Here is a 25,258-nt window from a genome sequence, read left to right on the forward strand (position 1 = left end):
TTTTTTTTGCGTCACTGCTGCGAAGGTTTCAAACCACTGACCTCAACAAACCGCCACTCTCTGTAGCCTCCTCTCACAGTTTCGTTCACTCTGCCGTTCAAATGAGCTCAAACTGACTCAACCTGCTGCACCCCACTGAGGAGGCCACTCATGAATATTACATTTGCTCATTGCACAATGAACCGTTTTCCCCATTGCTCAAAGCCACATACATGCAGGCGATCATGCATGAAGTCAAGTGAGTACATACACACATATGCACACACACACACAAACTTGTAAATTTCTCCTTACTGTACCCCAGCTACTGCACTGTAAGTATAGGTACATAACATACGCAATCATCGTCACACTTTCACTTATACACACATCCAACACACTGTGATTTGATGACTTTTGATGCTGTTGTGGTGTTCACCCGACACACATGGTGGGTGTTGCATGGGGGCTGCCGCCACCTGTTTTTAATGATGTTTATTTGGCACATGTCTGAGGAGTGAAAGGGCGGATGGTGTATGCGTGACTGACTGGCAGATGTTTAAGATGAGGGAGAGAACGCATCAAGCAGATAACTCCCACAGATAACCGAACAGTGTCACTACCCAACGTTCCACGAATGATGGTAACACGGCCGGGGCTTTGTATCTTTGCTGTTTGCATTTTTAAATGGCATGTTCTAATTTTTATTCTCTTATCTCGCTGACTGTTGAAGCATGTTTGCCTCTTCGGAACGGAGACAAATTTGTTAGGCCATCAAAGGACAGGTCTTCAGCTCGCACTAATGTTTCAGTGAGCTCAGCGCTGAAAAGAAAAACCAACCCTGAAGATAACTAGCAGCCTGTTTTTTTTTAGACATAAATCTGCTTGATGAATAAGAAAGTAGTCGTGTTTCAATAAAAGAGGTTGGAAAGTTGTTTGGAGAATGGACTGTCCTGAGTGCTAGTTACCAGTGGTCCTTGGCAAAGATAGGGGCCAGTATTTTATTTTGAAAGGGTTCCACTGGCGTTCATCTAACATGTGTCTGTGTACAATTGTATTTGCATGTAGGGTAGACAGCAATCAGTTTTTGGCGGATGACCACTTTTTGTCATATGACAACAGTAGCCAGTGAATCACAATTAATGATTTATAATCTTTCTAGTCTCATTGCAGTAGTCTATTTGTGCAAATGATTAATTCAATTCAATTCAATTTTATTTATAGTATCAAATCATAACAAGCGTTATCTCGAGACACTTTACAGATAGAGTAGGTCTAGACCACACTCTATAATTTACAAAGACCCAACAATTCCAGTAATTCCCACAAGAGCGAGCATTTAGTGCAACAGCGGCGAGGAAAAACTCCCATTCAGGCAGAAACCTTGAGTGGTGAGGAAATCTTCCTTTTAGAGAGAAACCTCGGACAGACCCAGGCTCTTGGTGGGCGGTTGTCTGCCGGTGCCGGGTGGGGGTACGATGAACAGTGGCAATAATAGTCACAATAAAGATAATGGAACTATGACTAGAAATAGTAGTTGTTGTAGTAGTTCATGGCATATCAGGGCACTGCAGGGCGTATCAGGGTGAAGCAGGCCATAGCGTGACGTAGCAGGGCGTAGCAGGACATAGCAGGGCGTAGCAGGGCGTAGCAGAGCACTACACGGCGTAGCAGGGCGCCTAGCAGGACCACGGCGACAGCTGCAACCATGATTTAGGTGCCAGCCTAATCCAAGGAAAACTGCTGGGCGAGAAAACATAGGGCTTTTACGCATTTAGTCGGTCTGCGATCATCTGCAATACTTTCTCTAGCTGTTTCAATACAGCGGCCGTGTTTCTTTTTTTTACAAATAATTTATAATAATAATATAATAATAATAATAATAATAGTTTCACGTTATCATACTTCCATAAGAAGCTGCTGCTCATTTTTTAAAGTATGAACTCATTTTAGCATCAGTAAATCTGTTATCGACCTTGCGGTCTGTTAAAGAAAGCCGTGAACGTGCATCTATCCAAATGATTTCATCCTGACTCGACCTAGTCGCTCCTCCTCAGCCTGACTTGACCTAGTCTCTCCTCCTCAGCCTGACTCGACCTAGTCGCTCCTCCTCAGCCTGACTTGGCCGTCGTGAAACGCACCAAGCCAGGCTGCACAGATTAGACTAGGTCAAGCCTCGCTTTATAGGTTATCCTGGATTTTTTTAATTCTGCTTTTGTGAAACAGCCCCCAGGATGGCAAAAAGAAAACATTACTTGAGACACTAGCTACTGATTTCTCCAGTAAGAGCTGCATAAAAAATACACCTTTCATTGCAGTCATGTCAGATTAGCTACCTTTTATTGTGCAGATCTTGTAATGATCCTTGTTAAAGTCATACTACCAGGAGTGGTGTTTGAACCCATGAGGGCTTTAGCCCATTGGAGCTTAAGTCCACCCGTCAACCACTCGGCCATCCTGGTGACCAAAACATTGTGGGAGCACTGGTTTTGATTGATCAGCTGAATGTAAAATAAAGTGTAATGCTAGTGTCATGCACTGTTTAAATGTTTTCAGGAGGCACAGCGTCCAGGCAGAAGGGATTTCGGGGATGTATTCGCTCCCTGCAGCTAAACGGCGTCACCCTGGACCTGGAGGAGAGGGCCAAGATCACACCTGGGGTTCGAGCCGGCTGCCCGGGTCACTGCAGCAGCTATGGCTCGCTCTGCCAGAACCAGGGCCGATGTGTGGAGAGAGACAACAGCTTCCACTGTGACTGTGGCCTGTCAGCATACACCGGAGTCTTCTGCCATACAGGTACACACATAAGTACATTTTTTCTGTTGCTGGTGAAGTTAGTGACTGAGATAAATAGCTCTGACATATTATCACCCTTCAAAGTTGTTATGGCTAACAGACAACAGTTGTCAATTCACACTTTCAAAAGACAGAGAGCAACATTAGCATTTTTTTGGAGTTGCGTTTGTGTTCACCTGATGAATGTATATTTAGTCCAATATTAAATCTTCTGTATCAAAACACAGATTTATTTGTGTGCTGGTCTGAATTCAAATACCATGAAAGAACTTTACTAAACTTTGCCACTTTTTTGCTTAATTTTCTTGAAACACTGTTGTTGCTATGCTACTTCCTCTGATGTAGCACTCATCTAATGTAAAAGGAAGTGGCAAAAGTTTAATATACCAACTCATATCTGCACAGTGTAGTCTATGCACATCTTTGTGTCACTCAGGCGTAATGTTTTTTCCACCCCCTTTGTGCCAAGTCCCAAACTAATGTGCTGTCATTGGCTGGTACTAATTTGCTGATTGGCCATATACACCAAACAGAACTGGTCAATGGGTGCTCAGTTGATCTTCATAAACCATTCTTTGAAACTTATGATGATGCAATCTACATGAGCAGAGTGTATGTATTACAGTAACTAATAGTTGTCTTTTGAAAGCTGCTGTTGTATTTTCATGTCACTTCTATAACTTTTCACAATGTTGAACTTATACCAGGAGTGGAATTTGAACAGTCCATTTGAACAGTCCATTGCATCTTGAGTGCAACGCCTTAACCACTCGGCCATCCTCATGAGATTAGCATGTACCTCTAAATGCCAAAAACCAATCGTTGTTACCTGACACACTAGTTACTGATTTCTTAAGTGCTGTATAAAAATGTCAAAGGAGCAGTCATAGGTATTAATACAGTAGTAGTGATGGCAGATTATCTACAAGGGTACGCATAGCATCTTTCCTTGATCCTTTTGAAAGGACAAGTCAGACTACCAGGAGTGGGGTTCAATCCCAAACTTTGATTTGCATTGAACATGTTAGAGATACATCCATGTCTATCACGTCCATCCAGGAGACCCGACACCTCCACCTGCCTCACTTCATGAGTGGAGAGAGGCAACCTGGAAATGTGTTTTAGAGGGATGAGACGTCCTTTCCTCTGAAGCGTCACGTGAATTCGTCAGCTGTTGGGGCGGACTTAACAACCCTTTCAGCTGCACGGCTTCCAGGAAGGCTGCTCTCGTGTTTCCTCGCCTACAGCTCCTCAATGATCCCTCCTCGATGCTCGCTCCTCGGTCCTCTGGGCAGAAATAAGAGCTTTGAGACGGCCTTCACCAAGGAGGGACAGAACAACTTCTGGTTCAGCTGAGGGCAGAGGAGCGAGGAGCTATTAAATAAGGCACATGAGATGCACTCAAGGTTGATACTGGTTTTCCGAGCAAGAGGTTAGGAGTTGCTAATCAGGATGACATAATGGTCATGGCCGAGCTACAGTGGCCTTAAGGGTAAGGCACTGGTCTCCTTAACCAGAGATTGTTGGTTTGATTCACATCTAGAGTGAAGATATTACACCGTTTCAATTGATACATGCTTATCTTGATTGTCACAACACCAAGGCAGGGTTTTTATAGAGGAATTTGTTGTGCCCCCCCAAAGAGGTTTTAGCCAGCTCCAAAGGAAAATCACCAGCACAAATTATCAAATTGTCAGAAATAACAGGAAAATGCATTGATTTCTGTCAAATAAGGTAACACAGATTCATTGCCTTTACTGTACGAGGTCCGACCATGCTTACTGCCATGCGTAGTCGCCCCACAAAGGCTGATTCTGAGTGAGAAAAACCCTGCAAGGTGTATATCAACAATCAGTCACAGCTTAAAGTCCACATACATCTTCCCGCAGAGGTGTCGGCCAGCTTCAAGTCAGAGACGTCCGTCAGCTACACCTTCAAAGAGAATCCATACGAGTTGAGCAGGAACAGCAGCTCTCTGCCGTCTTCCATCTACTCCGACATGACGCTGAGAGGAGAGAACGTCACGCTGAGCTTCAGGACCAACCAGAGTCCGGCTCTGCTGCTCTACGTCAGCTCCTACTACAGAGAGTACCTGGCCCTGCTCATCAACAAGCACGGTGAGGAGGCTTTTATTTTGAAAGGCTCGAGGTTGTGCTTCCAAGTATTGTGGGGGATGACCAAAATGGATTTGTATAGGGAAGGCAAAGATTCCATAATGTAAGGCACGCGCCTTACATTATGGAATCTTTGCCTTCCCTATACAAATCCATTTTAATGTACTGTACTGCCAAAAAGAAGAAAAAGACACGGCTCTTCTCTCGCTTGACACAGAGAAGGCCTTCGATAGCGTTGAGCGGACTTGAGGTTGAGGTTGCCCCCAAGGTTCACCTCTATCACCACTTCTGTTAATATAGCTATTGAACTAGCAATAGCAGTTAGATCTAGTAGGCAAATACAGGGGATTACAATTCACAACAGAGGCTTTTATTTGGAAAGAGTTTGTTCTTGTGGCAAGCTTGAGGGTGAGCGTCTTGTTTTGATTGAAATCTTCTTCCTTGTAATGGCCTCCTCCCCGTTTTTTTGTTCTCCCTTGTGGGGTTTCATTTATTTGAATTCTTTTTTAACAAGATTATTCAAAGCTGGGGATAAGACGTTTGTACTGAAGTTTCTTCAAATCTTATCTTAACTCTAAAGCCCCATTTGCTTTCCCTCATTCTCTACTCTTGTTTTTATCCACATTTTTCAAACCTCTGAGAGCACAAGTGTATTGAAGAGAGTTTCTTTTCTGGCTCTTTGTCTTCTCTTTTTTCAATTACTTTTCTCTGCTCCTATCTCCTCCCAGCCTCTCATCTCACCTCTCCTCCAATCCTCCTCTGACTCCTATCATTTTATCCTGATATCGTCCTCTCCTCCTGTCCTTCTTCCTCCCTTTCTCCTCCTCCTCCTCCTCCTCTGCTGTGCTACAGCTTTACCAGATCAGGATGTGTCAGATATTTCCTCTCTCTGGATTCACCCCGTCAGCCTCTACTGCCTTTTAATCCGTCCAGCCGGGCCTGCTATTATGTTTTTTGTCTCAGGCTGAAGAAAATGTGTTCACTGGTCTCATCACTGAGACCTGATGAGTGATGCTGGGGGAATAAAAGTTTAGTGGGCTGCTAATGGGTGGCAGGTTAGTGTTCTGCTGAAGGAAATAGCAGAAAACTTGCTTGAGTTTTATTAACTTTTGTGTAAAATAATTATGTTGTGAGTTTTAGGAGTAGTATGAGGCACTTTGAATTGAAAATTACATTTTCATCATCCAGGAGTCACAATATTAGCACTTTGCTGCCACATTAGATGTAAATGGGTTCTTTCTGGTGTTAATGACTCAGAGAAAGCTGATGGACAGCAAGAGCTTTAAAGGTTTTCACACTGACAGTGGAGTCTTCAGTTAAATGCACTTAAACTGTAGTTTCCAATTAAATCCCTGAGTGCTTTCTCTTGTTTGCCCTGAGATGGCTCATTTCTTTTTACCCTCGACTGCACTTACACCTCCTCAGCCCAAACACAACCTCCCTACTACTAACCTACCTACCTACCTACAATAACTCATTATTCCTTCACATAAAACTTTATTATGTAAATTTACACTAATAAAGCGCATGCGAGTGTAGTAGTACTCGAGATTGGTGTTAAGACCGGTCTCAAAACCACTTTTTCACGGTCTCTGTCTATCGATCGCAATTTTACTTCATGCCGTCTCTGCCTCAAATAAAGAGGACTCTGGATTTTAGTTGACCACAACTACAGGAATATCATTGATTTGCCTGGGCATTGTCTAATTTTATGTTATCATCACTGTGATTGGATGTAGAATGTCCTGCTTCCAATGCAACCAATAACTTGATCCCCCCCCCCCCTTAACACACACTCCCAAAACAGTGAATGCGGGAGACAGGAGGAGAAGTTCTGGCACTGGTCTAGTCTTGGTCATGACTCGGTCTCAACTAAAGGGTGACACAGGAATTAATTGTCGCTCCCATCCTATTCCAAGCCCACGAAAATACTCCCGTCATATCCCGATCAAGTGACTGCCCCCCCCAAAAAAATCATGTCCTGCAAAATCCTGAGAGAAAGACTCCCGAATCCCGTCCCGCTCCAGTTTTGTTCCCTATGTTGTCTAAAGTTATCAGACTCTGTTGCCCCCCTGTAGCGGCTAGCAGACAGCAAGCATGTTTAGTTACGTCTGTTTCTCTCTGCCGTTGTGGTTTTTTACATAGAACCAGGCTGGTTAAAGTTAACTTAACTGACGTTATAGAGGTACAAGCACTAAAGATAGCTAAATGTCAGCTATCGTAGCTAAAATTAGGCTGTGACAGCCAACGGCAGAGAGAAACAGACTTCAATTCAATTTTCAATTCAATTTTATTTATAGTATCAAATCATAACAAGAGTTATCTCGAGACACTTTACAGATAGAGTAGGTCTAGACCAAACTCTGTAGTTTACGAAGCCCCAACTATTACAGTGGTTGCCTCAAGAGCAAGCATTAGCAGTAGCTATTGCGACAGTGGCAAGGAAAAACTCCCTTTTTTGTTAGGAAGAAACCTCGGACAGACCCAGACTCTTGGTAGGCGGTGTCTGACGGCACCAGTTGGGGGAGTGGTGAATGGTGGCAATAATAGTCATAATAAAGATAGTGAAACAGTGACCACAATGGTAGTCGTAGTAGTTCATGTCATAGTAGGGTACAGCAGGGCGTTACGGGGTGTAGTGTGGCACAGCAGCCTGGGTGGACGCGGTTGGACGCGGCAGGACGCAGTCGGACACTGCGGGGAATCGCAGAGCGTAGCAGGGTGTAGTAAGTCCATAGCGTCAGCTGCACCCAGGACCCCGGTGTAGGTGCCACCCAATTCCAAGGCGATGTTCTGGATGAAGAAGAAGCAAAGGGACTCCGGGGAGAAAACTCCCCAGAGCTAGGTTAGTAACAAGCATTTCTGGGACTAAGATGCACACAAAAGGAGACAAGTGAAAAGAGAGAAGAGGGAGCGGCTCATTGTGTCCTTGGAAAGAGCTTCCCACAGCAGTCTAGAGTTATAATAGCATAACTAAGAGAGGCAGGCTAAAGAGAGGGGCCCTGGACCGGGCTCGTACTCTCCCCTGCCGGAACGGGCTTGTACTTCCTGCCTCCCTCTACTCTACTCTACTATGCTGCAACTCCTCACTCCCTAACTATAAGCTTTATCAAAGATGATGGTTTTCAGTTTATTCTTAAATGTGGCGACGGTGTCAGCCCCCCGAACCCAAGTTGGGAGCTGGTTCCACAGGAGAGGAGCCTGGTAGCTGAAGGCTCTGGCTCCCATTCTACTTTTAGAGACTCTAGGAACCACAAGTAGCTCTGAGTTCTGGGAGCGCAGTGCTCTAGTGGGACAATAAGGTACTAAGAGCTCTTCTATGTATGATGGTGCTTGACCATTTAGTGCTTTGTAGGTCAGGAGAAGGATTTTAAATTCAATCCTGGATTTTACAGGAAGCCAATGCAGAGAAGCTAATACAGGAGAAATGTGATCTCTTTTCTTAGTTCTTGTCAGAACACGTGCTGCAGCATTCTGGATCAGCTGGAGGGTCTTGAGGGACTTATTTGAGCAGCCTGATAGTAAAGAATTGCAGTAGTCCAGCCGGGAAGTAACGAATGCATGGACTAGTTTTTCAGCATCGTTTTGCGAGAGGATGTTCCTGATTTTGGCAATGTTACGAAGATGGAAAAAGGCTGTTCTTGAGGTTTGTTTTAAGTGGGCGTTAAAGGATAGATCCTGGTCAAAAATGATTCCTAGATTTCTGACAGTAGTGCTGGAGGCCAGGGCAATACCATCTAGGGTAGCTATATCTTTAGATAATGAAGTTCGGTGGTGCTTGGGTCCCAGCACAATAACTTCCGTTTTGTTTGAGTTTAACATCAGAAAATTGTGGGTCATCCAGGATTTTATATCTTTAATGCACGCTTGAAGTTTAGCTAACTAACCGCTTTCGTCTGGCTTAATTGACAGATATAATTGGGTGTCGTCTGCGTAACAGTGAAAGTTAATTGAGTGTTTCCTAATAATATTGCCTAGAGGAAGCATATATAAAGAGAATAGAATTGGTCCAAGCACTGAGCCTTGAGGAACGCCATGGCTAACTTTAGCGTATTTGGATGGTTTATCGTTAATATTAACAAATTGGGATCGCTCAGAAAAATAGGACTTAAACCAGCTTAGTGCGATTCCTTTAATGCCAACTAAATGTTCCAGTCTCTGTAAGAGGATGGTATGGTCAATAGTGTCGAATGCAGCACTAAGATCTAATAAGACAAGTATGGAGACAAGTCCTTTGTCAGCAGCAGTTAGAAGGTCGTTAGTAATTTTCACCAGTGCCGTCTCTGTGCTATGATGCATTCTAAATCCTGACTGAAAGTCTTCAAATAGACTATTTATATGCAGAAAGTCACACAATTGATTAGCGACTACCTTCTCAAGGATTTTGGAGAGAAACGGGAGGTTAGATATAGGTCTATAGTTGGCTAAGACCTCAGGGTCGAGGGTGGGTTTTTTCAGAATAGGTTTTATCACAGCTACTTTAAAAGACTGCGGTACGTGACCCGTTAATAAGGACATATTGATCGTATCTAGTAATGTGGTATTGACCACGGGTAGTGCTTCTTTAAGTAGCCTCGTTGGAATGGGGTCTAAGAGACAGGTAGTTGGCTTAGCTGAAGAGACCCTTAACATTAATTGTTGGAGGTCTAAAGGATAAAAGCCGTCTAAATAAGTATCAGGTCTTATCGTTCTCTCTAGCCCTCCTGCGCCCAATGGTGAGTCATTAGAAGCTGTGGGCAGAAGGTGATGAATTTTTTCTCTAACTGTTATAATTTTATCATTAAAAAAGGTCATGAAGTCATCACTGCTCAGAGCTATAGGAATAGATGGCTCAACAGAGCTATGACTCTCTGTCAGCCTGGCTACAGTGCTGAAAAGAAACCTTGGGTTGTTCTTATTTTCTTCTATTAGTATTGAGTAGTAGTCTGATCTGGCATTTCTGAGGGCCCTCCTATAATTTTTTAGATTATCTTGCCAATCCACACGAGATTCTTCCAGTTTGGTGGAACGCCATTTACTTTCAAGTTTTCGTGAGATTTGTTTTAATTTGCGAGTTTGGGAGTTATACCAAGGTGCTAGTTTCCTTTCCTTCATCATCTTCTTTTTGATAGGAGCAACCAAGTCTAAAGTAGTCCGTAGGCAGGCCGTAGCAGCGTCTACAAAGTTATCAAGTTGGGAGGGACTAGAGTTAACATAACAGTCCTCTGTTATATTAAGGCATGACATTGAGTTAAGTGCTGTTGGAATATCCTTCCTTAAATTTAGCTATAGCACTGTCAGATAAGCATCTAGTGTAGAAACTTTTATTTAATTTCGTATAGTCTGGTAGTAGGAATTCGAAAGTTATTAAAAAATGGTCTGATAATAAAGGATTCTGCGGAAATACTATTAAATCGTCAATTTTGATGCCATATTCTAGCACAAGGTCGAGGGTGTGGTTAAAACAGTGCGTGGCCTTATGCACACTCTGACTGAAACCAATAGAATCTAGCAGTGAATTGAAAGCAGTACTAAGGCTATTGCTGTCAACGTCCACATGATATTAAAATCACCTACAATAAGTACTTTGTCTGATTGAAGGACTACGCATGATAAAAACTCTGAGAATTCAGATAAAAACTCAGAATATGGACCTGGTGCTCGGTAAACAACAACGAATATAATTGGCTGTACTGTTTTCCATGTTGGGTGTTGAAGATTAAGAACAAGGCTTTCAAACGAGTTATAATTTAGTTTAGGTTTAGGATTAATTAACAGGCTCGAGTCAAATATGGCTGCAACTCCCCCTCCTCGGCCTGAGCCTCGTGGAATTTGGGTATTATTATGACTGGGAGGAGTGGCTTCGTTTAAACTAACATATTCGTCATGGCCCAGCCAGGTTTCGGTGAGGCAGAATAAATCAATGTGGTTATCTGATATCAATTCGTTTACCAATAATGCTTCTGATGACAGAGATCTAATATTTAATAGTCCACATTTGATTTTCCTATTCTGTTCTATCGTTGCAGTGGTTGTTTTAATTCCAATTAGGTTGTTTAGTATAGTATAGTGTATAGTGTTTTGTTTAAACGGTCTCAGTCGGGGGACAGACACGGTGGTTATGGGATTATGAATGGGTGATTGCTCTGAAGGGAGCACAGAGGGGCGTGTAGCGCTGTATCTCGGATTGTTGATTTTGGGAGAGTGTGTCTGGTCAGTGTGCTTGTGGGAGTGTTTACGGGATGTAAACAGTCAATCAGAGGTCTGGGTATGCAGGGCGTGGTGTAAATTCCAACGTAGCATCTGGCTTCCGCGTGTATTGGGATGAATCCCATCCCTGCTGAACAGGGAGCCACGTTCCCAAAACAGATTGAAGTTGTCAATAAAACCTATCTTGTGAATGCTGCATGTGAGCTGAAGCCAGGTGTTAAGGGAGAGTAGTCTACTAAAGAGGCCTGATCCGCGACCTAGAGATGGAAGTGGGCCCGAAATAAAAACCGACTTCCCAGTGCTTTTTAAAGCCTCAATGAGAGTGGTAAAGTCTTGCCTTGTGCGCTCACACTCCTGAATCTGAGTGGACATGTCGTTATGTCCACAATGGACCACGATGCGTTTGATAGAGGTCGGAAATGAGGGTATCAGGTCCATAACTTTAGCCAGGATGTCTGCAACTTTGGCTCCGGGAAAACAGTGTGTGACAGCATTATGAAACCGTAGGTCTCTAGTGATGGAGTCCCCAATAATTACTGTGGTTAGGGGGAAGAGCGGACGAGGAGTGGGGGGGTGTGGATAGCCGGTGACGGGAGCAAAACAGTCAGTGGGGTTTCAGATGGGCAGGGAAAAGAAGAGGAAGATTGCTTACCGTTCGGTAATTACTTTCAGATTGGGAGCTCCAGGTGAAGTCGTGAAAGCCGTTGCTGTAGAGGTAACATTACGGTAAAGCAGTGCATGGAGATGAAGCGCTCTGTTTTTCTATGCTGGTCGGCGTTCATCTTCTTCTCCAGCATTTAGCGGCAGATTAGAACACTTGTAGGCATATACTGCCCCCGTCAGGTCCGGAAGAATTGCATTCTCCGGTACCTAAGGCTGTTTAATGCGCATTGCAGTGTCATTTTTTTATTTGTTCTCCGGCTCCGTCCCGCTCCCGCCTGCCTCCGTTGATTTCTATGCTCTATTCCGTCCCTATCATGGTACCGACAGTGAGATTGAATCTTGTACCGCGGGACTCCTGCAGGAATCCCGTGACCCGTAAGAGTCCCGAAAAATTGTCACCCTGTAGTCTCAACCCCTCAAAGTCTTGGTCTTGACTTGGTCTCGATACACTCTGGTCTCGGCCTTGACTACATCACTGGCGCATGCTGTAAAAATATATCTTTTGAAGGACAAACTTTGACTCCTTATCCCTCTTTTTTGTTAAATCTGCATCCAATGTTCTGAATATTAGAAGAATGAATTGCATTTAATTAGATTAGCGTTGTTATTGATAGGGAATTAGTCTTAATCCTCTTCATATAGAAATCTTAATTAATAGAGCAACTGCTTTTTAAAAAATTCAGATTGATCTTTGAAGGATTACAGTTTTTTTCGATTGCGAAACGACACTGGTCACAACTGAAGCCACATGTGCAAAACTCAAATTACAGTCTACAATACCAACAGTCACCTGAGCTCAACAGTTCACATCTCCTGCAAAACTCATTCACAGCAACACACCTCTTCACACACGTCTCAGAACAGGCTCAGTGCAGAGAAACACTCAGAACTCACTGAGGGCGTTTTCACACCTACCTCATTTGGTCCAGACTTTCAGACTTTTCAGTTTGGTCCGAACCAAAATTGCAGGTGAGGACGGTGCCTCGGACCACATTTTGGTCCGATCAAAAGAGGCGGTCTCGGTCCATGGTCCGGTTCGTTTATAGTGTGAAAGCATTTTTTGGATGGTTCGGACTTTCGGACCAAATACAGGAAGTTCTGGCAGGCTCTCCTTGTGTTACAAGAAGCTCCTTTAAGGAATAGCTCGGTGCTTAGCCTGTATGTGAGAGAGAGTGACGGTGAATGTGCTCAGAGCAGACAGCTGTCAGCTATCAGAGCAGAGAATACATCAGCAGTTTACTTGTTAAGTGGTAGTAAATGTACAGTGTGGGTTTCCGTTTGTCTCTGAATAAATGCACCAGAAAGAAAGTTCCCGTGTCTCGCTTCTCAACATCACAACAAAACAAAAAGAGCCGCGGCAGTAGAGGAGAGCAGCAGTCAGTAGAGGAGAGCAGCAGTCAGTAGGAGAGAGCAGCAGGCAGTAGGGGAGAGCAGCAGTCAGTAGAGGAGAGCAGCAGTCAGTAGGAGAGAGCAGCAGGCAGTAGGGGAGAGCAGCAGTCAGTAGGAGAGAGCAGCAGTCAGTAGGAGAGAGCAGCAGTCAGTAGGAAAGAGCAGCAGTCAGTAGGGGAGAGCAGCAGTCAGTAGAGAAGGGCAGCAGTCAGTAGAGGAGAGCAGCAGTCAGTAGGAGAGAGCAGCAGTCAGTAGAGAAGGGCAGCAGTCAGTAGGGGAGAGCAGCAGTCAGTAGAGAAGGGCAGCAGTCAGTAGGAGAGAGCAGCAGTCAGTAGAGAAGGGCAGCAGTCAGTAGGGGAGAGCAGCAGTCAGTAGAGAAGGGCAGCAGTCAGTAGGAGAGAGCAGCAGTCAGTAGGAGAGAGCAGCAGTCAGTAGAGGAGAGCAGCAGTCAGTAGGAGAGAGCAGCAGTCAGTAGAGAGAGCAGCAGTCAGTAGGGGAGAGCAGCAGTCAGTAGGGGAGAGCAGCAGTCAGTAGGAGAGAGGGGGTTTGCTTACCTACAGTTAATAGATATATCTATTTTTTTTGTCTGTAGTAATTTATGTAATTCCTGGAAATGTTACAAACAAAAGGTGCGCGGAAGGCGCCGTGGAAGGCGCCGCGGAAGGCGCGCTGCAGCAGCTCCGTGGTCTGTGCCGCTGCTCGTCTCTATTGTTACAGCGAGAGTGGACACTAAGCAACGCACAGGTCTCCTTCAGAGCTCCATGTGTTTGAGTCTGACCCATAGACTGGAAACGTCACGTCACGGGAACTTCAAACTAAATCATTAGTTTGAAGTTTTCCCCCAGTTAGGAAATGATCGACAATAATCATCAATTCAATCTAATAATCAGGTTGGCAAGCAAACGTGTGGCTGAGGGGGTGCCCTAGGATGATCATGTTTAATAAAAACGTTTTATTTCGCTTGTCATTCTAATTCTATTATTAATGAGAAGTAGACCTAAGGGCGACACGGCACCCCCAACACATTTGACGCCCTAGGCAATCGCCTAGTTCGCCTATAGCAATCGCCGGCCCTGACCTACATCATCTCTAAATACTAATGACTGTGGTGTTCCCATTGCTTACACCTCCGTTACTTTGTGAAAAACAGTAAAAACGCAGTATTACTATAGTAAAGGAAGTGTTTTTCACATTTTCACAACCGTGTATGTAATGTCTGACATCTTACCTGGACATGTTGGTATCTTTGCTCTTTTACCTGTTCACTGTTTCTCTATACGGTCCAATGTATAACTGTTAATTCTTATTTGATGTTCATTTTCAAAAAAGGCTTCATGAGCTTTCCCTTTATACAATATATATAGCATGTGTTCACTAACAAGTCTAAAACAAGAAACCATTGCAATCACTGTGCAGACTATAGTTACAGTTTTGCACACGTTACTCCAGTTGTACCCACTGTCGTCTAGCAATCGGAAAAAAACTGTAAATACCGGTATGTGTTTACCCTGTTAGAAAGATTTAAAGATTACAGGACATGATAAGGCCAAAATTTTAGAAAAACAAAAACTTCACATAGAACTAACGTTTGAAATGCTAATATTTTAGGTGTAAATCGCTTATGTGTGTGTGTGTGTGTGTGTGTGTGTGTGTGTGTGTGTGTGTGTGTGTGTGTGTGTGTGTGTGTGTGTGTGTGTGTGTGAAGATGTGCTGGAGGTGAGATACAAGCTGGACGGCAGCCGAAAAGCTGAAGTGTTGAGGAGCAGAGTGAAGAGCCTGGCCAACGGACAACTACACACTGTTACCATCAGGAGACTGACGGACTCTGTGTCTGTGCAGGTAATGTCATCCCTTCATCCAGTCCTTGTAGCTAACACCTTAGTCTATATCCACGACATTCCACTTCCGGGATTGCTCCGGTGCCACCGGAAATTCTGCCGGATGTCATTCTTTTCGGCCGGATGTCCGTTTACTTCTTCTTTCTATGTGTTGGCGTTCTAACCTCTGGTGGATTTGTGAGGACTATGGTTAACTGCTCCTCAGATCTCTGCAGGGTAAATCCAGACAGCTAACTAGACTATCTGTCCAATCTGAGTTTTTTGTTGCACGACTAAAACTACTTTTGAACGTACACGTTCCACCAAAACAAGTTCCTTCCTGAGGCTATTTAGCAGAGGCACCGTGGCTCCGTCCGGAGCTTAGCACCACCCAAGACGATTGTGATTGGTTTAAAGAAATGGCAATAAACCAGAGCACATTTTTCTCACATCTCCCAGAATGCTGTGTGGACTAGCCAGACCTTCCTCCGCAGCGCTGTGGGAAAAGGTCTGGCAATGCGAGACTAGTAACACCTTAGCAAACCAAACAATAGGCTCCGCACACATCCAGCAGACACAGAGCCACAAGAAAATCCCTTTGGGTTCTTCTTTCTGGACATCTGACAAATATTCGTCCAATATTTACTCTCCTCCTTGCTTCGCTTTGGTCTTCTGCTGTTCAACATGTTCCCCTTTCTTCACCAGCTGCACACTAACTTTGTCTGTCTGCTGTCTGGTGCTGGGCAGGAAGCATTAACTTGAATTGTCTGAGCTAATTTGAAGAAACAGCTAGTCTGGCTATCACCAGCCCAAGCTCAATCTTTTAAGATTGGACTTCAGTCTGGGGAGTCTGCTCTGTCTGCTTCTACTGCACAAGAGGCGTGATCAACGGGCATAGTTCAAATGACTCTGTACGCAATTGGAGAGTCCATCAACCAATCAGACCAACGATCCGGGTGACGTACTTTCATCAATGGGTTGCTGCGATTCGGTGGCCGCCATGTTGAATGTAAACAAAAAGCTGCTTGCTGTCACTTCTCTATCGTCATCGTGTTAAACCCGCCAATAGCGCGCCAGGTGGATAAGCCAGTTTGTGATTGGTTCCCAAAGATTTGTGATGGGTGGTGATGGCGCAGTGGATATGACACATTCCTTTGGTGTGGGAGACCCGGGTTCGATTCCCACTGTGATACATCAACCAATGTGTCCCTGAGCAAGACACTTAACCCATAGTTGCTCCAGAGGCGTGTTACCTCTGACATATATATAGCAATTGTAAGTCGCTTTGGATAAAAGCGTCAGCTAAATGACATGTAATGTAATGTAATGATGGAAGCAGGATAGAATAATGTAAAGGTTTCCAGCCTGAGCTGCAGGGAGAAATCAAACCACCGGCAGATCGGGCTGGGTTTACCCAGTCTAGGAAACAGCCAGCTACTGTGTTATATGTGAAAGGCTGGGGAGAACCATGAGACCATACATTAAATGTGCTGTAAAGGCAAAACAATGAGCTAACAGACACCTAAATGGGACATATGCTAATTTTCAAGTTAACATGTTTAAATGTATTATGTTCAAAAAACACATTATTTTGCTCATTCTGCCTGTCTGAATATACACCATCTGTCTGAAACACTCTGTTTTAGTGCCTGTCTCTTTAAGCCCTACTTCCAGAATAAAAAAGCCCAGTCTGCTCTGATTGGTCAGCGTTTACTGGTCTTCAGCATCTGTGCCCTCGGAGTCTCGGCACCTCTATTGGAGCCAGGGAATGAGTGTAACGGCACTGTAGCGGCACTCTCTATATACAGCCTAGTATAGTTGTGACGTCACAACCATACAGAAGTCCTGACGGCTCGTTTAAAGGCACAGTTTCTGAATCCTGGCTGTGTGCGTTTTTCTTTGGATTGAGCATTTTGATACTTTCACAGTATTTATATAGCACTTTGACCTGCTTTATAATATAAAAGACATGGAAATCTCACTTTTTTTTCAATATGGGACCTTTAAAATCTCTGCAAAGCTGCAGAGTTGGATGTTAATTCTCAATCTTCTTGGTTTCATATTACACAGAGTCAATTCATTCAGTTGAGATATCAAAAATATTACTCAATGCAGGTTGAAGGACATTTCATAGGACCTCTAGGATGGACTATAGAGATGTGCCTGCTTATTGCAGTACTGCCTACTGCTTATTTCTCGAATAGGAAATGTTTTCTGTCAGCATGAGAATAGTCTAACACCTTGTCTACAAATGACATGTTTCAGTCATGTCTCACTGGGCCAATACACTTATTTTTATCAAAATATCTGCCTACGCCAGCCGCAGAGTAGCATAGTAACGGCCTGCAACAGCCACTTTGGTAACACTTTACTTTAAGTTCTCCTATTTAGCATTTACAACACACTGTAATGCAGTTGAACGCTGAAATAAGGACATTTTTATGTTTCAAGACATCTTATAAATTATTCTAACTGTGCCTCAGTCTCCACTAACAGTATGGGTGCACACAGGAGAAGTTATAGTAGACACATACATTAATAAACACTAATATCTGCCCACAGCTACATTATAGTGTGTATTAAATGTTAATATGCTGCATGTAAATGCTAAATAGGGGGCTTAAAGTTAAGTGCTGCAACATCTTTTTAGGCTTCAAGTCTTCAGGTTTTCTTTCGACTTACACACTCAAGTTCTACACGGGGTAATGGACTGCAAAACGCAGCAGCTGCTGCTGATGATGTGCTGCTTAACGTTTTGCCATGTTTGCCAAATGAGGCACGGTCTCAAGGGCTAATACAATGGCACATACATACAGATGCACACACAGGCAGACCCATCGACTCCAAGTGTGTACTCTGGTGCAGTATTGTGATATTCATCTCTATGATAAAGCCCCCATCAGCACTTCACCGTCCTGGATGCAGCTACGGCAGGGCAGCATCTTTATCTTCTGAATGCCTTATCTTGTTAACAACAGCCACAGGTGATATATGAGTTTAACAGGCAGCAGCCTGGATGTCTGTATAATTATCAACACCCTGAGAGGAAATACAAGGTGACCTGGCCTTGCATGGGCACAGCCTCCTGATTCACTGAGGCTCCAGTGAAATGTAAGGTGCATCTCATGTTATTAGTTTATATCATACTGAATTATCATATTCTTATATAATTATTATATCTCTGGAAACATACTCTAAAGGCAGAAGGTGATAGTTTAGTCTGGAGAAAGCTATCTCAACAGCTGTTTACATTGCACTGGGTCTGTTTTGGTCCCCAAAACATAAGTCAAAATTTTTTGGAGCACATATACAGTACAGGTTGAACCCCATCCTGCCATCCTCAGGCCAAAATGTAATATTTGCATATAAGATATCTACTGCTAGGAGCCTCTAAAGTTAGACATTTTCAAACGCAAATTCAACAAAAAAATTCTCCTCTTACAGATCGACCAAAACGCCAGAGAAGACTTCAACCTGACATCTGACGGAGAATTCAGCGCCATCAAGACGTTGGTGTTGGGCAGAGTGCATGGTAAGTGAGGAGGCTGTAAAAGCAGAGACAAGGCCTTTTATTTAGAGAGCACTCTGACCTACACTCATTTACATAACAGCTTTAAGACATTTGACCTCATCTGACGCACAGTTTCAGCTATTTGCACCAAATGGATATCATTAAATATGATTGTTATCTGAAAAAGAAGTCTACAGCAAAATGTAAGAACTACTTTTGCATGAAGTTTAGCATTGTGTTATGTTTATATTTCATTTCAGAAGAGTTCACAGTCTGAGCAGAACAGTTCAGGTGCTGCAGACACTCAAGTTGAGCTACTTCTGTTATGTCTAATCTAAACTGGACCACACAGTTTACTGCTAAAACAGAAAAAAAGATTAAATATCGGGATCAAATTCAAAGTGTAATTTCTTTGTTTAGAAAGACATTTCTTTCTTGCCTGTACTGTAAATGCCTAAATATTATAAGGATAGCCAGCTACAAAACATACTACTTATAATATAAGTGTGTTGTTGCTAATTCTATGGCTAAAGCAGACATGTTAGCTTGTATAAGTTAAGTTCACTTTCTACTTGTGACAAAAGTTGTGTCCAGAATCATTCATTTTCTGGTAGTCCAGAATGTAGTGCCTCTGCCATGTTAATAGTTGTTAGTTAATGAACACTATACAATAACATTGTTTTTCAGTTTATATTGAAAGAAATCCATTCATTTATCAGTGTTGATATTTTTTTTAAATGGGTGAAAATCAATCAAATCAATAATGCAAAATAATAATCTGCAAATCCAGATAAAAATCTCATGACATTATAACGTTGTCCATAGTTTGCTCCAATTATGCTGGTTTCAAGTTCGCTGTCCAAACAAATCTAGAAAACCATGATGCATAGTTGATTAGGTGTTGTGAATATTACGTGTAGCACCTTTCACTCTTTAATCCAACCAGGAGAGATGATTCAAAAAAAGAGAAACATGTTAGACAGCTTCTACAAGCTTTAGCAAGTATGGATATGTTGGGTCTGGGAACTCACCATTGGCAGGGCTCAATCCAAGGGGTGGGATAAACAGTTGTCTTTCAAATTCCCTCTGCACGCAATAGGATAGCGCTACAACCAGGCAGAACAACGAAGAAGGTAGCGGAGCTAGTTGATAGATTAAACTTTTGCCGTATCCGGTCGGCAAAACTTCGAACACATCTTCCTTTTTTCAGAATGACTTCAGTGCCATTCTTTGTTCTTTTCTCAAAGAAAAACTGAACTCCAAGTCTTCCAGAGTTGCGGCCAAAGCTGATTCAAACATAGACAGTATATAATGGACCAACCGATCCCGTGTCTCTGGGCGGAGACCAGTGAAGGATATTAGAAGCACTTTCCCGGTGATGGCTGAGCGTTACTGAGCAGCCTCCAACTGAGAGAGATGACGTAAATGTGACGTTAGCAACCTGTCTGAAAGTTGGAAGTCTTCTGGTAGCTGTGCCAAGAGAAATCTCAATCATTCCCAATCTAGCAGAGACGGAGAGCGTAGGTATATGTAAGGAGATAACATAGGCACAGGCTAATTATTGCTAACTAAAATGCTAGTTAACATTAGTGATTAAACTTAAACAGCTAATGTTAGTCCAAACTGCCTGAGAGCTTCTCCTGTACTATACGGTAATTCCTCTACTATGAGACAGTAAGTCGCGTGGTTATGACACAATCGTTAGCCTATTTTTATAAAAACGTCTGCTACAGAGCCATAACATGAGGTACAAGGTAATGGAGCCTTTTATACATTGTCGTGTTTCTTTAGAAATAAACAATAGACAAATAGAGTCTTTAAACTCAGATGTAAAGTTATTCTCTGTCAAAGTGACGTCAAAATGAATGGCAGTCAATGGAATGCTAACGGGGGGTGGTGCTTGTTAGCATCAAAATGGCGCCATAGGATCTACGGGTTGTTGACAGACGCTTATCCCCTTGGATTCAAAAGACCGCTGTTGGCCAGCAGCAGCAGCCATCTTCTTGTTTTCAAGTAGCAGGGAATTCACACGGAACCGTCGCAACTCTGCCTTCAATATGTTAAGCCCGCCCACCGCCTCTATACACAATGTGATTGGCCTGACTAGAGAATGGTTTTTCCAGCTTGCAAGCCAACTTGCTAGACGACCCTGGCTGCAACTTACATTTGCCGCCGCTAGGGTGCGTCTAGATTTCTAGGCTAGATATGTTTAGCATCAGTAAATGAGTGCAGGGTCAAGTTAAAGCAGGAGTATGCTTTCCTGTAAATCACATGCACAGATGTTAAGTCTGGGCCTCTGGAAGGGTTAGACCACATCTCCTGTGTGTGTAGTCCTGGACCTGTAAAGAGTTGGGGTGAGACAGTAACTGGCTCTGTCATGACTTATTCATGTTCTCTTTAAGCAGCTCCATCAGAGACGGACAGAGATATAAGATCTTAATAACACCAGGGGCTGAGAGGCCGAAGGCTGCAGTCACACCTATCTGATAAAAGAAATAGCTTTAAAGTGCCCATATTATGAAAAAATCACTTTTTCTGGGATTTGGGGTGTTATGTTGTGTCTCTGGTGCTTCCACACACATACAAACTTTGAAAAAAATCCATCCATGCTGTTTAGAGTGAGATACAGTTTCTGAATGTGTCCTGCCTTCAGTCTCTGGGTGAGCTGTTCAAAATCGGCACGGCTTGTGACGTCACAAGCCGAAACGAGCAGGCTAACCGCAACCATTAGCTCGTAGCGTTAGCATGCTAACGCTATGGCTAACGCTAGCATGCTAACGCTAGCATGCTACCTCGTTCTCAATAGCAAAGCACTGCTACAACACACACAAGTTCACCATAATCTACAAAAGAACTACTTCCATGTGCGCCCTTATTTAGAAGTCTCCCAGCTAATCCTGCCTTGTAACTGACCGAAGTTGTAGAAACAGCCTTTCTTTTACTGTCTATGGAGCTAGCTAGCTGACATGATCTACATCTGAGCTACTGGGCATGTGCAGTGCAATCAAAGATAGTACAGAAGAAGAAGAAGAAAAGAGGTCTCACTCTGTAGCTAAAACAGAGACCAGCTGAAAAGAGGATCTGCAGCAGTGAGAGAGAGCACTGCAGTACAACACGAATATGGTGTTTTTTGAAAATTAAACCATGTAAACCTATTCTGGTACAACCTTAAAATACAATTATGAACCTGAAAATGAGCATAATATGGCTGCTTTAATCTGAGGCATGCATCAAGTAATATCAAATAATGACCATAAGAAAATGATTGATTTGGCACGGATACAAAATGTATCTAAAAGTGTTCTGATTTGTTCATGATTTCTGTGCTCGGTGTTATTCGAGTGGCCCTTTACTAGAACATATTAATTAAAAAAGAAAGCATGCAGTGGTGTGTGTTAGTGTCATGTGGTACTCTTATTCATTTGTTGATGTTTCAAAAGTTTACAGAAGATTTTGATGCATTGAATTGCACACATGCACATGCTTGAATACGTGATATTTGGGTATTCTTTATTTTTCATTTCCTGGCTGAAAAAAATGTAATTACTTGCAGTTTGGGGCATGGAATTTATAAAAGTCTTCCATATTACCATAAGAGTAAAATTGTCATCAGCAGCTTCATTTCACAATGTTGTCTACTGGTTTCTGCCTCTAAACACCCATATCCATCCAAATCCATTGTTAAATAAATCAAAACAACTAAGTGTACAATAATACAAAATCCATGTGTCAGAGCAAACATGCACGCCACATATCTTAGGGAGTAACTAATTCAAATCCTCCAAGATCGTTTGTCCTTTTGGATGTAAAGCTCCAGTGTGTTTTAACCCCGTCATGTCAGTGTGACCGGTTCTCCCCTCTGTCCATCCAGAGGAGGCGAAGAGTCAGATCAGGATCAGAAAAGCAGCAGGAAAGTGGATTTTCTGTTGTTTCCTGCCAACCCTGTCATCCATCAGCCTAAGTAATGGACCCAGAAGGAACACAGAGGTTGGGGGGGGTGTGATGGAGTAAGGAGTGTGTCTGCTGAAAGAAGCGTAGAGGCTGAATGTTTCCTGCTGCTCTCATCAACATGCAAATGTGCCCTGGTAAAAAACACAGTCACCTCTCCGTCATGTGAACAGACACTGATGCAGCTGCTCACGGGGAAATGTTGCCTTTCACAGCTGCTGTTTATACTGCTGTGGAGGAGCGGAGGTGAATGATGGACAGCTCTGAGTCAATCAAATGAACAGATAGAGCGGAGAGCGCACATCAGTCTCAAGGAGTGATAGCTGCAGACTGGAAGCTGAATCATTGTCTGCTGTAATGAGGGTGTGAGTGTAATGTGTGTGTGTGTGTGTGTGTGTGTGTGTGTGTGTGTGTGTGTGTGTTTGTGTGTGTGTGTGTGTGTGTGTGTGTGTGTGTGTGCTAATCATTAGAGTCAATGTGCTGCCATGATTGTGCTGCTCTGATAACAGGGAAGTCAAAGAACCTGTCAGTGTATGTCGTGATTTGTATTGATCGACTCCTCCCACTGGTTTAGAGACTACAGCCTCTGCACGAAAGGATAAAAGTTCAATCACTAGCACAGATAAGTGATTTTTTTTTATTTCTGAGCTCTTTCTTTAACACTGAAGGGTTCTAGTGAGTGAGCATGTCCCCTGAAACCCACATTGCAAAAAAACCAAGCCAGCGTTCAACACTTCACCTTTGTGTTGTCCTCAGGTTGTATGGAACCACAACGTTCTTCGCAGGTAAAGTTAATGACTACTTTCATTGCATTTTGGGTGTTTTATTCAATTTTATTAGCCTAGAAATCTAGACGCACCCTAGCAGCAGCGAGCTAGAAAAACCAAACTCTGGCCGGGCCAATCACATCATGTATAGAGTCGGTGGGCGGGCTTATGGCTGCTGCTGCTGCTGCTGCTGCTGCTGCTGGCGAACAGCGGTCTTTCGAATCAGCTTTGGCCGCGACTCTGGAAGACTTGGAGTTAAGATTTTCTTTGAGAAAAGAACAAGGAACGGCATTGAAGTCATTCTTAAAAAAGGAAGATTTAAGTCTTCAGGTTTTCTTTCGACTTACGCACTCAAGTTCTACACGGGGTAATGGACTGCAAAACGCAGCAGCTGCTGCTGATGACGTGCTGCTTAACCTTTTTCCATGTTTGCCAAATGAGGCACGGTCTCAAGGGCTAATACACTGGCACACATACAGATGCACACACAGGCAGTCAAATTCAAAGTGTCATTTCTTTGTTTAGAAAGGCATTTCTTTCGTGCCTGTACTCATGGGCGTAAATCTGATCTAACAGTAGGGTGGGGGGACAATAATCATAAAATTTCTGAAGAGCAATTTTTGAAGGGGACAAAAATAATACAGCCACAATTATACTCGTAGAGGACGTGTACACAAGCCACAAAAATACCTTAAAACATAATGACTTATTTTGAAAAAGTGTCCCCGTATAAAAGAAATACAATACTTTTGTACACTTGTTAAATTAGCGAGCCACTAGTAAAGCTCATCAAATATGAATTAGGTTCATAGGTTCAACACGCGGTCATATTATAATTATAAAATGATCTTGCGTCCTCCGCTTAAATATCAGGTTTCGTCTGGGACAGAGGATATATATTTAACTGCAGCAAACCCACTGATCAGCCACTTCAAACACAACTGTAGATCTTCAATATTAACCCTAATATCAGTTCACACACATAACGTTAGGCTTATCACCGTGGTAACGTTAGTTGTAGTGGGTGCATTTCTATCCAACAAGCTATTAAACAGGGGTTTGTATTGTTTTACTACTTACACAGATATTTTAAGTATACATCATTATGTTATTTACAATACACAGCATTGTTTTAATAATATTTCTAGGGGGGACAACCCTTAGATGGGGGGGGGGGGGGGGGGGTCCTGACCCCCCCGACCCCTCTGGGATTTACGCCCTTGCCTGTACTGTAAATGGCTAAATATTATAAGGATGCTTCTTCTAGAGCAGTTTTCTTGTGTCTTTTGGAACAAAAAGTCATAATATCCAATTTGAGGGTGGTTAAATCATATTTTTATCAAACATAAGTCATCTGGTCAGGAACCATTTGCAGTACAGTGTTATTTAAATTTTCTCATTCTTCCCTCTCCAGAGTCTGATGATTTGGATCCCGACGTGGCCAGGTTGGCGTCTCTCGGTTTCACCGGTTGTCTCTCAGTGGTCCACTTTAACTCCATCAGCCCTCTGAAAGCTGCTCTGCTCCACCCGGACACCAGCCCTGTCATCATCACCGGACCTTTAGTCCAGTCCAGCTGCGGCTCCTCGGCGTCAGTCAATCCCTACGCAGCAGAGAACACACATCACCAGTCAGGTAGGAGGGGGGGGGGTTGTTTTAGGTTAGGTTTAGTTTTACTGGACAAACCAAGCCGTTCTCACTCCAAACTCATAAAATACTGACACCTGGTCAGTTGCTCTCAGCATCAGATACTGCCGTAAAAATCCACCTTTAGCGTCTGTATGGAACGCACCAGGCAGAGCAGCAGTTCGACCGCGGCGCTCTAAGATGATTAAGAGAAGTATTAAGAGAGACAATGGTAGAGAGTAGTATGAAAGACAGAAAATCTACACCATAGTACATGTCAACAATTAGTCTGTCTTACAGCTGACTTTTCTCATTTCTTCATTTTTTAACTGCTGTCTGTCAGAGGTGTCAAGTAACGAAGTACAAATACTTCGTTACCTTATTTAAGTAGAAATTTTGGGTATCTATACTTTACTGGAGTAATTATTTTACAGCAGACTTTTTACTTCTACTCCTTACAT

The 25,258-nt window shown here is 43.2% G+C and overlaps 1 protein-coding gene across 1 annotated transcript in view; it reads left to right on the plus strand.

Annotated features, from left to right (window-relative positions):
* The window catches only part of LOC116044902 (contactin-associated protein-like 4), a 206,537-nt gene that overhangs the window by 175,628 nt on the left and 5,651 nt on the right, over positions 1-25,258 (plus strand). Inside the window, exons 18-22 of the mRNA XM_031292425.2 lie at positions 2,536-2,775; positions 4,665-4,892; positions 14,836-14,969; positions 18,392-18,479; positions 24,588-24,806. Of these exons, the coding sequence (XP_031148285.1) occupies positions 2,536-2,775; positions 4,665-4,892; positions 14,836-14,969; positions 18,392-18,479; positions 24,588-24,806 (909 nt within the window). The remainder of the gene's footprint in view (positions 1-2,535; positions 2,776-4,664; positions 4,893-14,835; positions 14,970-18,391; positions 18,480-24,587; positions 24,807-25,258) is intronic.

The sequence above is a fragment of the Sander lucioperca genome, chromosome 9 (assembly GCF_008315115.2).
Source record: "Sander lucioperca isolate FBNREF2018 chromosome 9, SLUC_FBN_1.2, whole genome shotgun sequence".
NCBI classification, from domain to species: Eukaryota; Metazoa; Chordata; class Actinopteri; order Perciformes; family Percidae; genus Sander; species Sander lucioperca.